Here is a 15,257-nt window from a genome sequence, read left to right as displayed (position 1 = left end):
TGAAAATAATAATAATAATAATAATAATAATAATAATAAATTAAAAATGTTTGGAGAAAGTATGAGGAACACAAAATCTCCAGCTTAGAAAGAGAACAAGGCTTGAAAGATGCAGTTAAGAATTGGCTTAAAATCACTCTGAAGAATCAGCCTGGCAAGGACACCACTTTCCTCACCCCCAAGCAAAAGATAGTATAGCTTTCAGTATAATATTGCTGGTACAGAGCATGGAGATACCATCATGACACCCATGCCATCGCTTCCCCCAAGGACTCGGTCTTACAACGACCTCCAAATGAGTAAATAAGTCCAGCAGTGATGGTCACCTCTGGATGTACCATTAGAACTGAAGTGTGAGCATGATCAGCTAACAATGTAAGAAAGACAAGACATAGCTTGGGGCAGAGGAGTTGGGGACGGGAACTTCCAATCAACCTCATTCTGAAACAGCCAGGTGGCCTTCTCACCCTTAAGATACTTCGTCCAGGGTAAAGAAATGTGATCAAGTCTGTTTGAAGTTTCAAGCTACTGAATTTCAATATACTTTTTTTTTTTTAAAGATTATTTACTCATAAGAGACACAGAGAGAGAGAGAGAGAGAGAGAGAGAGAGAGAGAGGGATCCCTGGGTGGCGCAGTTGTTTGGCGCCTGCCTTTGGCCCAGGGCGTGATCCTGGAGACCCGGGATCGAATCCCACGTCGGGCTTCCTGTGCATGGAGCCTGCTTCTCCCTCTGCCTGTGTCTCTGCCTCTCTCTTTCTCTCTCTGTGTGTGACTATCATGAATAAATAAATAAATAAAAATCTTAAAAAAAAAAAAAAGAGAGAGAGAGACAGAGACACAGGCAGAGGGAGAAGTAGGCTCTTCACAGAAGTCCAACGCAGGATTCGATCCCAGATGCTGGGATCACAAGCTGAAGGCAGCCACCCAACTGCTGAGCCACCCAGGCGTCCCTCAATATACCTTTACACAACAGATGAAAAATAAGAAAAATACTGGATTAATAAAATCTATTTTTTTCTATATCTCCAGTTCAAGGAAAGTTTTCATATTGTTTTTAAGATTTATTTGAGAGAGAGTGTGTGTGTGAGAGAGTGCAGGCGGTGGGGACAGAGGGGAGGGACAGAGGGAGAAGGAAATCTCAAGCAGACTCCTTGCTGAGCCCAGAGCCCGGTGTGGAGCTCAATCTCATGACCCTGAGATCATGACCTGGGCCAAAACCAAAAGTCAGACACTTAATTGACTGAGCCACCCAGGTGCCCCAGCTCTTATCTTTTAAAAATATGTAGATATATTTTAACACATTCCTAAGCCATTCAGGAAGGACTTCTACAAGATCCCCAATTTGGGTTAACAACACTGCTGCTCAGTAGCAATGGATATATCACATATAAATGAAAAGAGAAAAATATTATATGTGCCCTACATAACCAATAGTCTATCTATAACACGGTTAATCATCATACCAACCCTTCCAAGTACAGATATGACAAGAGATGTTGAAGGGAGGTACACAAAGTAAAGCTCCCTGCTCATTTCTGTATCTCACATTGCCACTTTGCAAACTGCCTCCTTCAGCATGGTGTACAAGAAAGGAAAGGTGTATTAACAAGTTCAAACTGGGGACTAGAAAATTTAGCCATCACTTTCTCAGAGGAATAATTGGGATTTTGAGTTTTGAATGCCTGGAGAAAGAATCCTGGTATGAAGAGTCAGGAGATCCATCATTTCATTCTAAAGGTCCAGGAACTCTGCTTGAGCAGGAAAGAACACTAGAAAGAGTCAAACTCTAGAGTCAGAGACCTGGATTTTAATTCCAGTTATTTCATTTCCCATAGTGTGGCCTTAGACAATTTGCTTAACTGCAGATCTACAGATTCTTTATCTATAAGATGGATTACCCATCTCAGAGCATTGTAGTTATTGAAGGAGATCTCATTATGTAAAGCCCTCAGCACTGCACCTGACATGCAGTAGTGCTAAATAAATAGCAACTATTATTAAATAACGAAAGTTTCAAAACCTAGGCAAAGAAGAATAGAGACATAAATTCCCTCCAGACATAGGAACCATTCTGGCCACTGACTGACTTGACATGTAAATTATGTCTCACCCTCTCAAAATAACCCACCATAACGGAAAGTCATTTCTATGCCTAAATTGGACAAAGTACACCCCTTTCACTGAGCGGCCCCTTTCTCTATGGGCTGGGTCATCAACAGGTCTGAGAGACACTAAAGACTTGAAACAGGCCTTTTTCAGCACTTAAGTTTAAGTTTGATCAATTTGCATGAAATGTCAAGTTATTTGTCCAGCTACAGTGCTGGAAACTAGGAGACATGAAGTAACTAAATATCCCCCAGAATATCCTCACAGAGCTCCCAGACTAATGAGGCTAACATGTGAACAGGAAAACTGAATAGCATATGGAACATACAGGCTACTGTGAGAAAATAATACACCTTAAGTTTTATGTAGCCTTTTTAACCCAATATTTATATATCTTCAATATTTTATTCTGTTCTGTACTTTATTTTCCTTAACAATTACTCAGAAAATAGGCCTAAGACCAATCTACATTCAAATGAGAAAAAATTCAGCACTTTCAATTTGCTTAAGAGTTACCATCTGTAGAGTACCTGGGTGGCTCATTTGGTTAAGCATGTGACTTTAGTTCAGGTCATTATATCTGGGTCCTGGGATCCAGGTCATATAATTGAGTCCGTCCTCAGGCTCTGTGCTCATCAGGGAGTCTGCTTCTCCCTCTCCTCCTCCATTTGTCTCTACCCCTGCTCTTGCTCTCTCTCTCTCTCAAATAAATAAAATCTTAAAAAAAAAAAAAAAAGAGCTGCCATCCTTGCCTGGATTATGCAAATTTGTGAACCATGGTTCTTGTCACTAACATCGGAGCAAAGGTATCAAATACAGTCTGGACAAGTCTACACCAGAAAAGATCTCTCTGTCACACCATCTGTGAGAGTCATACTGGTTAAGATTAGGGCTTTCAACATATGAATTTTGTGGGAACACAATTCAGTCCATAGTATTGTGACTCTGGTCCCCCCAAATCCATGTCCTTATTGCATCCCAAATATATTCATTCCATCCGAACAACCCCCAAAGTATTAGCTTATCCCAGCATCAACTCTAAAGTCCAAACTCTCATCTAAATATCTAAATCAATTATAGGTGAGACTAGAATTGTGATTCATTATGAGGCATAATTCCTCTCCAGCTGTGACCCTGTGAAACCACAGGGTTACATTTGGGAGTTATATCACATTTGGGAGTTATATGCACTTCCCAAATACAGCAGTCAGTCAGGTATAGGATAGACATTCCTATTCCAAAGAGAGGAATAGGAAAAATAGAAGGAATGATAGGTTTCAAGGAAGTACAAAACCCAGCAAGCTAAATTCTATTAAATCTTCAGCCTTGAGAATAACCCTCTCTGACTCAATGCCTGGCCTTCGAGACCCACTAGGGCAGCGGCCCCCACCTTACACCTCTGTCAGGCCCCTCAAGGCTCTGCTAGCAGAAACCTGCCCCCTAGGCTCCAGTTATTTTAACAAAGAGAACTTAAAGAATGGTTAACTAGGTAATAAAGAATTGTTAATTGAAAAGGCAAAGAGAACACTAAGCTATAGCAACAGCAGGAAACAGTTCATAGGGCGGGAGGAACAAAGGGAAAAGATAATGATTAAAACTTAGAAGCTTGGAGGAAAGTCTCAATGGTTTGGGACACAGGTTTCCGAAAAGGGGTGCCTGCCAGCTTAACTGTCTCTGCAGGGGTATGTTAAGTGTGCCTTTGCAAGCTGGTAAAACTCAAATTAGATCAAACTGTATGCATGTTATTTGCTAGGCTGCCTTAACAGACTGGGTGACTTAACAAAAATCTATCATCTCGGGGTCACTGGATGGCTCAGTCGATTAAGCTAAGTGTCTGTCTGGCTCAGGTCATGACCTCACGGTCCTGGGACTGGCCCCCACGTCCGGCTTCCCTGCTCAGTGAAGAGTCTAATTCCCTCTCTGCCTCTGCCCCTACCCCTCCTCCCTGCTGATGTGGGCTCTCTCTCACAAATAAAATCAATCAATCAATCAATCAATTAATATATTTTTTTTAAAATGTATTGTCTCATAGCTCTGGAAGCTAAATGTCCAAAATCAAGATGCCAGCAGGGAGGGTTCCTTCTGAAAGCTATGAAGAACAGATCTGTTCCAGCCTTCTATCCTTGGCATCTTCCCCCATGTCTCTTCACATCGTCTTTATGCAGATCTTTTTTTTTTTTTTTAAAGATTTTATTTATTCGGGATCCTTGGGTGGCGCAGCAGTTTGGCGCCTGCCTTTGGCCCAGGGCGCGATCCTGGAGACCCGGGATGGAATCCCACATCGGGCTCCCGGTGCATGGAGCCTGCTTCTCCCTCTGCCTATGTCTCTGCCTCTCTCTCTCTCTCTCTTTCTCTGTGTGTGTGTGTGTGTGTGTGTGTGACTATCATAAATAAATAAAAATTTAAATAAAAAGATTTTATTTATTCATCTGAGAGGGAGAGATAGAGATAGTGACAGAGAGCACGAGCTGGGGAGGAGAGGGAGAAGCAGGCTCCCCACTGAGTAGGGAGCCTGACCCCAGGCTTGATCCCAGGACCTTGGGATCATAACCTGAGCTGAAGGCAGATGCTTAACCAACGAGCCACCCAGGGGACCCTATGCATAACTTCTTATAAAGAGATCAGTCATAGTGAATTAGGGCCCACTCTAATGACTTTATGCTAACTTGATTACCTCTTTATTTTTTTAAAAGATTGTATGTATGTATGTATGTATTTGAGAGAGCAAGGGAGAGTGGGGGGAGAACCAGAGGCAGAGGGATAAGCAGATTCTACACTAAGTGCAGAATCCAATGTGAGGCTCAACCCTATGACCCTACAATCATGATCGAAGCCGAAACCAAGAGTCACAAGCCCAAACGACAGAGCCATCCAGGTGTGCCTTGATTACCTCTTTAAAGATTCTATCTCCAAATAAGGTCCCATTCTGGGGTACTGAGGGTTCAAACTACAGCACATAAATCTGTTTCGCGACACAGTTGAATCCGAACAAAGTGCTTCTGGAATGTCTGCCTCTGGTGGAGTGAAGCAGCGGCATTGCTGGACAATGATGACAGGAATAGGAAGTAAACCAGAAAAATACCAGAAGCAAAGAGGAAAGACTAAGTCCCTTCTTCCTCATCTGGCCAGTCAGCCTCCCTCCAATGTCCCTTATTGACAGAACCTAAAAGGAAGCAGTTGGTAAAGGAAAAATGTGGTTGATAGAGTCCCAGTCCCTGCATGACAAAATAGAATATAGAAGAATGGATTTGGGGATCTCTGGGTGGCTCAGCTGGTTAAGGATCTGCCTTCTGCTCAGGTCATGATCCCAGAGTCCTGGGATCAAGCCCCAGGTCAGATTCTCTGCTTGGTGGGGAACCTACTTCTCCCTCTCCCTCTCCCTCTGCCTACCATTCCCCCTGCTTCGGTGCTCACATGCACTTGCGCGCTCTCTCTCTCTGCCAAATAAATACATAGAATAGTTTTTAAAAAAGAATAGAAAAGAGGAGTGGGTTTGAAGCTGAGAGCCAACAGTTTAATAACTGGCACAGTGCTGAATAATTGTCAGTTATTCTTATTACTCAACAGCATCAGCACTTTGATTTTTCATTTTCCATATATTTTTATAATAAGAAAAGTTGCAATAAAATATTTAACTGAACAAACATACTGGCTACACTGCTAAAGGTGTCCTGACCACTGGTGGGCTGGAACATCACCATATTGCAGTGCACATTCATTTGTTCATTGACATACAGCACTGCATAGTGACCTTCCAATGGGAGGCCAAGGTGTATTGTGTATGGTGTGTAAGTAAACTAAAAGTTTGGAATCCAAGTTATCAGCAAGTGTTTTTTTCAATTTATGGCTGAGAAGATGAACATTCAGAAGAAGTTGCTTGACCCAGGTCACACAGCTAATAAGTGACAAAGCATTGATTTGAACTGAGGTCTGATTCTCTGAGCCTCAATTTCTTTATCTGCCAAATGAAGATAACAATATCTATCCAATAGAGCTGTTATGAGCATTAGATGAGATAATACTGTAATGTGCATAACACATATATGGCCTGGCACTTACTAAGAGCTTCAAAAAAAGCTGGCCAAGGGGATCCCTGGGTGGCACAGCGGTTTAGTGCCTGCCTTTGGCCCAGGGCGCCATCCTGGAGACCCGGGATCGAGTCCCACGTCGGGCTCCCGGTGCATGGAGCCTGCTTCTCCCTCTGCCTATGTCTCTGCCTCTCTCGCGCGCTCTCTGTGTGACTATCATAAAAAAAAAAAAAAAAAGGTTGGCCAAGTGGTACCTGGAAGGTGGGGCACTCGGTTAAGCATCCATCTCTTGGTTTTGGCTCAGGTCATGAACTCAGGGTTCATGTCAGGCTCTATACTCAGGGCGGAGCCCACTTGGGATTCTCTCACTCTATCCCTCTGCCTCTCTCATCTGTGCTGCCTCTCTCTCTTTTTCTAATAGATAAATACAATAAATACATAAATAATAATACAAATACATAAATATAATCCTAAAAAGGATAATAATAAATAAATAAAAATTTTAAAATAAAAAAATTTAAAATTGACCAAGTCTGGGGCTTTTACTACCATACCACACTATCCTATTCCATGTACTTGTCAAAACTTCACAGTATTTGGAGGATAGAACTGTAAAGAATAGAGAGATACGGTTCGGAATAAAATTCCTTTAAAAATGTTTTTATTATATTTGCTATCAAATCGTTCTGAGGGCATTCATCCATTTTGGACTCCCACAAACTACAGACAAATGTTTATTGAGCACCAGCCACAGGGTAATTCCTAGAGATACAACACTGAGACACAGCCCCACCTTGAAGTGTCTCATCAACTACTTATCAAGCAATGACAGCACACAATCAGGCCTATGATCAATGACATCCAGCACAGGAACCTGTAACAGTGAAACCTGATATAGACTTGAGGAAGTCAGAAAAAGCTTTCATGGAGAAAGTCACATTTAAGTTGAAATCTGAAGATTGGTTAAGCATTTCAAACATAAGCGAAAACACAAGAAAAACCCATAGAGGCAAGAGGGAGTAAGGAATATTCAGAAGGACACTAACTCTGGCATGGAAATCAGGGTGGGCAAAAGACAAAGCTGGAAAGACCCCCAGGACCTATTCCTGAAGGGCTATATGAGCCAGAGGACCCTGGACATTAACTGGAGGCAGTGTAGGACCACTGTAGGGTTTTAACAAGTGAGGGACTATTACATGTGAACTTTATGAAGATCAGCTTGGACGCCATGCGGAAAATGGCTTGGAGTGAGGTAAGGAGGGAGGGGGAGAAATCAGAAAGCTGCTATCTGCCAGCAAGCCAGGTGAGAAATGATGGAGATCTGAGAGCAGTGTTCCTAAGGATGCAGGAAAATGGATTAAAGTAGCATTTAAAAGGTAGAGCCATCTTTTATTAGAACTACCAACATGGGGCACATTCGCCCATGAAGAAGGCAAAATCATGAAGAAGGCAGCCTGGGTCATCATTGAGAAGTACTACTCATGCCTGGGCAATGACTTCCACACCAAAATGTGTGTGCATGAGAAGATTGCCATTATTCCCACTAAGAAGCTCTGCAACAAGATAACAGGCTATGTCTCACATCTGATGAAGCAAATTCAGTCAGGCTTGGTGAGAGGTAGCTCCATCAAGCCGCAGGAGGAGGAGAGAGAAAGCAGAGATAATTGTGCTCCTAACGTCTCTTCCCTGGATCAGAAGATCACCAAAGTAGATCCTGACACTAAGGAAATGCTGAAATTCTTGGCCTCTGGCAGTCTGTCGAACCTGCATGTCACTCAGCCTAAAGCTGGGATGAATTTCAAACACCACATGGAGCCTTTGAATCTTTCTGTTGTGCTGTAATATCTTCAATAAACCTTGGACAACAAAAAATAAATAAAAATTTAAAAAATAAAAGATAGAGCCAACAGGATTTAGTAGGTGACTAGAAGTAAGGAGTGAAGAGCAAGAGAAAAAAGAGAGAAAGGAAAATGCCCAGATTTCTACTTTGGGCAACTGGATGCCTGGTGATATCCTTTACCAAGACAGAGAGTGCAAAGGCAGAGCAGGTTTAATGCAGAAGCTGATGGGCTTAGGTTTAGGTTTAGGATTGAGTTTAAAGTATACAAGGGTCATCCAGTTGGAGATGATCTGTATGTAATGGCAAACCATCACAACTTCTTTTTCCATTTCAACTGTTGACCACAGTACTGCCTCCCCAAGCAGTAAAGCTGTCTGAACCAACTGATAAGTGTCTTGAGTACCACCTGCTGTCTAGAGTATTATTAGTCTCGTTTTAATAACCAATGAATTAAAATTTTCCCCCACCAAAATGCATCCTAAGTGAGAACAGGATGTGAATGCAACCAACAGATAATTATATACATACTATGAAATCTATTTAAAATGAGACCATTCTTATTCAATTGATAGAAACTTTCAAACCCAAGTCAAATTTTTGCTCTTTATTTATCACCAACAAGGATAGAGGGTCCATTTTTTGTAATGTCATCCTGTCCTACTGTTCTTCACAAAACTCAGCTCTAAGGAATGGAACACAAGTTATTTGAATTTTTATTCCTGAAAAGAAAATCCTAAACATTACAACATCAAATAAGATTTCTTAATCTGAGAATGTAGCCAGTTTAGAATCAGAAAACGTTATATAGCTAAAACATTTAAACAGCGGTTATTTTTCATTCAGAAATCTGTATATACAAGGTTCTTTTCAACAAATTTTGGCCTGTGTTGGAAGATATGTAAGTGTAATTCTGATCTCCTCCACAAGGGTTATGTCGCAGCTTCAGGGGAGGAAATGGTGAAGTTTCTTCAGGTATAAGCTTCTCCCAGGTGGGAGCTGCTTTCCATGGAAGGAGGGGTAGCCAAGTCTAGGACAAAACCTCAAGCGGGATAACACCTTGAGGACTGAAAAAACAGAAAAGCCACAGCCCACCTAATCCAAAGGAATCATATATATTGAGAGGGATTCAAAAAGGCCACTTCCTCCAGGAAGCCTTCCTTTATCCTACGCAAGCTGGTTTAGATGTGTCCCAAATGTGCTCACATAGAACCTTGGCCGTTTCTGCCATGGCACTTGTTACCCTTATTAGAAATATTTGTTCCAGGGACCATTTCTGTACTACACACCCTGGTGTGCAATGTGAGGACAGAAACTATGTCTCAGATATCTCTATCTCCCTAGGCACAGTAGATATTCAGTAAAATCTGATAAATAGAATAGTGAATGCCCTACATACATTTCTCAGGCAGCTATATCATCAATAAAAACACCCGAATGTTTAGAGTTAAATACAAATAAGCATGTAATTTTATAAAATCTCATTGACTCTTAGTTCTTCTACTAACACAAAACCCAGCTCCCTGAAAACGTATTTTAAAGAAGGACTTGTTTTAGATGTGTCCCCAAATAAATATGGTTTTGCCTTCGATCAGCCACTACATGAAATCTGTCTTTTCTCCTCTGCTCTGGTCCACATCCGCGGGCACCATTCATACATCCTTTAATTCAAATATATTTATCCAGTGCATACTCAACAGCAAGCACTGTGCTAAAAGCAGGATATGCAGCATTAAACATGACAGAACCAGGCCCATGTCCTCATAAAGCTTATAGTCTGTTGTCCACTACTCACCTCGAAAACTCGAAAGAGTCTGAGAATGCCACATGGGCATAATACATTTTTATCTTTAAGCTCTTGAAAATATAATACATTGATAAGGCTAGCCCAAGGTAATTCAGAAGCATCTGGAGGCTTGCTGTCTAGAGTTTAACAAGTCTGTTAAAATATTTTAATTTTCCCAAGGCAAGTGAGAACTGATCAGTCCAAAGGGATCCATTCTGAGGCACATCCAAGTTTCCTTTTGTCTGCATTCAACATGGGCACCTGGAGGCATATTCCACGCCGACTGCCATCTCAGAACAGCCAAAGGGAAACAATGGTGTCCTGCAGCATCATTTGCTAAGGTCTCTCAATTGCCTGCTTATAAGGCACCCTTGTGTGAATTAGGGAAAGGCGCCCCCTCTAGGCAGGTGCATTGGAAAAAGGCATCCCTTCCTCCCCAGCAGATGTAGCCTCACTCAGGGATGCACAGCTGAGTAAGAGGAACTCAGCCAGGATTTCTTTCTTTCTTTTTTTTTTTTTTTTTTCAGCCAGGATTTCAATCCCAAAGTGAAATTTCCAGACTAAAGCCCTGCTACCAACTCCCTGGTCTATGCACTGGGTGCAAAATGCATTAGTGCATTTATATTCCATGTGTTTTAAATTATCCTTATAACTAAGGAACAGTTTTTCTGTGAAATTTCTGAACTATATGGAAATCCTTTTGTAAAACCCAGCAGCAGCCACAGGAACTTGAAATAGGATTCAAGCTTAACAGTCATTAAACTTTTTCCAAGAATGCAACTTATTTCTGCCAAATAACTGCAATGCTTCAAAACCTATGACTTCACTGAGCTCTGAGCAATTCAGAAATGGAAAATGAGCACAGTCTCCAGCCATGTGGTTTGGGACTAAAGCCTTGCACCTCCCTGGACAAATATCAAGGTCAGTGTTCCCACAACTTGCCAAAGTCATATCACTGAAGAAGTGCAGTATAGTAGTTTTTTAGTCTTTCAGAGTTTATACTCTCAATAAGTCATTTTTCTCAAGTAGCAAGTCAAGAAATCCTTTCATCCTAGCCATATATTATATTAAAATAACCCACTCCCTGTACCCTTTAAGTTCAGCTACTTCCAAATAAACTTTAAAATAATAGTTCAAAGCACAGACATAAGGAAAACACACAAACTTAGTCATTTTTTCTATCACATCATTCAATAAACCTCACTTGAAACGTGGCCCTAATGGCAGCTGGGGTAGCCATGCCCCTTTGAGATCTAGATAGGACAGGTTCAAATCCCAATCCTGGGTCCTATGGAATGTCCACACTCTCCTGAGATTTTTGCAAATGGAAGAGGGCAGGGCTCACAGCTCCTTCAGCTCTGATTCCCAGCATCCCTGGCCATCCATTCTGCGGCCCCCTCCCCTGGGCTTGTTCCTTGGTGTGATTCACTTAGGACCAGTATTTTCACCTGGGACCCCAAGATGTAAACCCTGGCCCTGGTGTGATTCACTTAGGACCAGTACTTTCACCTGAGACCCCAAGATGTAAACACAAGGCTGCTGGAGGGAGACACTACAGGGTTGCCGTATATCAGCTGACACTCATGTAGACAACCTGTTCTCAAAGGTCTCTTGGACACTCAGCACTGGGCACATCTTAATACCCCATACCTAGCCTAGGACAACCTGGCCTTGCTCATGCCTCTCCCCCCTGCTCCTCTCCCCTCTTTCCTGTCACCACCACATTGTAGGTCCGGATTTTCCACACAATTTGAGGTGAGCCATTTAGCCCCTGCTTCCCAAGTTATCCTAGACCCACTTCCAGTCAACCCTTCAAGTTGTTCAGCTGAACAAACAGGCCATTTACTCTCTCAACAGAGGCCTTAACTTACAGGTTTTTTTTTTTTTCAACAATATTCACCATCCTTGAAGACCGCTGTGATTTCAAAGAGCCATTTCTCTTTGCTTTTGCTTTTCTAATGAATGATGCAATGGAAATCAGGTACTTGAACCTCTTTCTTCAGCTTGAATAAACAATGGAAACCTTTTGTTCCTCCCTTTTATTGCAGGTGTTTGGTCTATGGTCAATGCATTCAAATTTTCCAAGCTTAGAATAAGGTTCCCAAATCAGAATAGGGCAGGTGGTTTAGTCCTACTGGTTTATCGAGCTAGCTACTTAAAAGACAGAGTTTTCATGAAAAATCTTGGTCAGGCCATGGTCCAAAATCTGACAGGCCCATTTGGTTGACAAGCTCTGTGTTAGGCAGCCTTTCTCAGCAACACTGCCATACAGTGGCTCACACCACGCCGGGATGTTCGATGGGTTACTCAAGGCAAAGGACAGGCCTTGTTTACTTTTGTGGCTACTTTGTCTAACAGTCATTTTACTTTTTCCTCTGATCCTTCTCTGTCATTCCTACTCGCATATCAAAAGCAGAAAGGGAACAGATTGTAATTTTCTACATTCTTTGAAAAAATGAAAAGGAACACTCTCTTACCCTGTGTGAGTGTATAGTCATACACATGTATATATCTGTATATACGCATGTACATATATATCCATCTATGTACATGTTTGTGTATATACATTTTCATAGACTCCTACAGATCATCATCTTAATACCAAACCCTAACAGCATATTAGAATTACCTCAAAAGCTTTTTAAAAAAGATTTGTGCTTTGGCCCATCCCAGACTAATTATATCATTGGAAGTAGGGTCTGGACCTGTAGTTTCTGTGAGTCCTTTTTAAACTACCAAGAAGATTCTGAGGTAGAGCCAGGATTGAGAACTCCGTAGAGGTCTTCTAAGCCCTAGCTATTCAACTCTGAATGGCAGAGCAGCATCACTCAGACCTGCATCTGTATTTCAGTCAGCATCTGTATTTCAATAAGATCCCAAGAACTCTACCTGCACGCCACCATTTGAGAAGCACTGCTCTGGTTGCTCTCTCTCTTTTGATCCATGAGGCCCCAAGACACTAAATGACTTCAGGGGTCAGTCTGTAAAGTGGAGACTCAAATGAGACCTCTACTACTAGACCCTTTATTTTCATTATATTAGTATTTTTCAGATTTAACTAATAGTTAAGTATTCCTCAAAATATGTGTAATACAGTCTTTCTCAAGTTTATCACAGCTCTCTCTGACTTGCCTCTATTTTTTTAAGTATCAAGTTTAAAAAAATATTTAAGCCTTTAGAGGCTTCCTTTTCTACTAGTGGAGGACAAAATGATGAGATGACATAACAAAAAATATTTCAGAAAGACATGGTGGAGCAGTTGCAGAGAAAAAATGGAAGACATTTAACCAAATACTTGCACCTAAGCTGTGAATTATCAGTTTGCAGAAGCCAACTGATGTTAATAGGAGAACAGACATTGCCTATAAGCTAGCAAGGCTGTATCCTGTGACAAATCAGAACTCAGCATTAGGGGGACACCAAAGCCTTCATCTTACATCTGAGAAAGAACACCTAAAAGAGGGGAGGTTTTAGGCTTGTGAATTTCATAGGTGCCTTTCCTGTGAGAACAGTCCACATTATGGACAAAGGAAGTTAACAAAATTCTACAAATCCATATAAGACAAAGTTTTACCATCAGGATGGCCAACTATATGAGGAATCTCATCAATACCACACTTCTATAGCCCTAGGAACTTGCAGGATTTCCCTTCTACCAGGTTCCAGGCTCTGCATTCCATTTGCATCGTGAACAGCTACTTTAAGCCCTCATACCCATCCCCAGAATCACACAGACCCTGAAGGGAAAGGATACTCCTTCACAAACTTGAACCAGTCCTCATGCTTTCCTCCATTCTGATTATGCTACTTGTTTGGAAGATGATTCTGATTGTCCAACCTGGCCACATGGGCTCAAGCTGCTTCAAGCAAACAGCTCTCCCCCATCTGATCTGCCTATGACACTTGTGTCCTGGCCCCTCTCCTATAGTAGAACAATCTCCAGTCTTGAAAATGGCATCAGGCCATCAGAAATCCACAGTCTCAGGCCCAGGAGCAGCTGCTCCTCCCTGGTACCCTTGTCCTACTCCCTTAATACCCCTAGCAGTACCACACCCCAAGACTGCTGACAGAGTCCAGAGAAGAGGCCTCACCCCTGTAGACTGAGCACTGTTCCAGGACCACTTCCTACCCTAATGTTTTTGCTGGGGCATTTTCTGGCATATTAATACAGCTGCTTAGCTTCTCCATGTAGTTTGTGCTTTCATGACTGTGACTCTCAAGAGAGACAGAATGAGTAGTATTTTGGTTCCTTGCCTGATGAAAGTGATCCATATCCAAGGACACATTCCTTATGTGATCTGCACTGCTTTTCCAGCTATCTCTGGCAATGGTGGACTCAATAGCAGAAAATGCCACTGCCAATAGCAAGGATAACAGAAGAGAGACTCCACAACTCAAAGAGGTCAGGCTAAATGCCCCTCTACGGAGACATGGGGAAATTTTCTTCCAGCTTCTTGGATGCCTGCTCTCATGAAGCCAGCTGGAAGCAAGGCCGGGTTTGGGGCAGCACCAGGGAAGGAGGCAGCAGCTGTTACAGGGTAATTAAAGTCAGGCAAAATGCAGAGGTGGCCAGAAAGCTGATGTGAGGTCAGGCAGGACATGGATCAGCTCAGGCCTGTAGCTGCTGTTAGAAGCCGACAGACAGGAATGGTTCGTTTAACCACTGTCCGAAGACAAGAGAACTCTAACTGAAAGGAGCTGACAAGTCTTCCTTCATGCAAACACCATCAGATCCATTCTCTCACTCCCAAGTGGCTTCTTTTAATGGGGCCTCCTTCAGGAAGATTGAAGAATCCCTGTTTCTTGTTAGATGATTTGACTGACAGGAAACTATTTCCTTACTTTGTGCCACCCTAGATGGATGGATGGATGGATGGATGGATGGATGGATGGACAGATGGATGAATGGAAAGAGAGACTTAGGAACAGATGTATTCTGTAGATAGAACCAGTTACAAAGATTTCATTTAAGGCTGGGATTTACTACCCTCCCCAAATATCTCTGAGGACCGCACTGACATTTGAGTTTCAGAAATGCCCCCCAATAAGGCTGAGTATGATCCTCAAGGAGTGGTATCAACAGCAATAGTAATAATAATAATGATTGTTTTTGTCAGAGAGCTGCTGCTATGTACCAAGCATTGTGTCATGTATTACTCAGGACCCTTGCCTGTTCTGTACAAGATACTTTGAGAAGAGTGTTCTTTCAGAGAATGGATGTGATAGCTCTTCTGTAACACATTTCAAGAAGTGTTTAAAAACACTTGTAATAGGGACACCTGTGTGGTCCAGCAGTTGAGCATCTGCCTTTGGCTCAGGGCATGATCCCGGAGTCCCAGGATTGAGTCCCACATCAGGTTCCATGCAGGGAGCTTCTTCCCTCTGACTGTAGCTCTGCCTCTCTCTTTCTGTGTCTCTCATGAATAAATAAAATCTAAAAAAAAAATACCCACTAGTAGTAATAACAATGGTTATAAAAGTGGTACTCACATGGAACA

The 15,257-nt window shown here is 42.1% G+C and overlaps 1 protein-coding gene across 1 annotated transcript; it reads left to right on the top strand.

Annotated features, from left to right (window-relative positions):
* The first annotated feature begins 7,576 nt into the window (after positions 1–7,576).
* Positions 7,577–7,978, top strand: LOC121477392 (40S ribosomal protein S17-like). The gene has a single exon (XM_041731651.1). The coding sequence runs from the start codon at positions 7,577–7,579 to the stop codon at positions 7,976–7,978; it is 402 nt and encodes a 133-aa protein (XP_041587585.1).
* The last annotated feature ends 7,279 nt before the right edge of the window (positions 7,979–15,257 follow it).

This window comes from Vulpes lagopus, chromosome 17 (genome assembly GCF_018345385.1).
Source record: "Vulpes lagopus strain Blue_001 chromosome 17, ASM1834538v1, whole genome shotgun sequence".
Classification (NCBI taxonomy): domain Eukaryota; kingdom Metazoa; phylum Chordata; class Mammalia; order Carnivora; family Canidae; genus Vulpes; species Vulpes lagopus.
This window is presented reverse-complemented; position numbering and strand designations above follow the sequence as displayed.

Excerpts from the sequence above, each read along its gene's own strand:
- LOC121477392 (XM_041731651.1), top strand. The coding sequence starts at position 7,577 with ATGAAGAAGGCAGCCTGGGTCATCATTGAGAAGTACTACTCATGCCTG.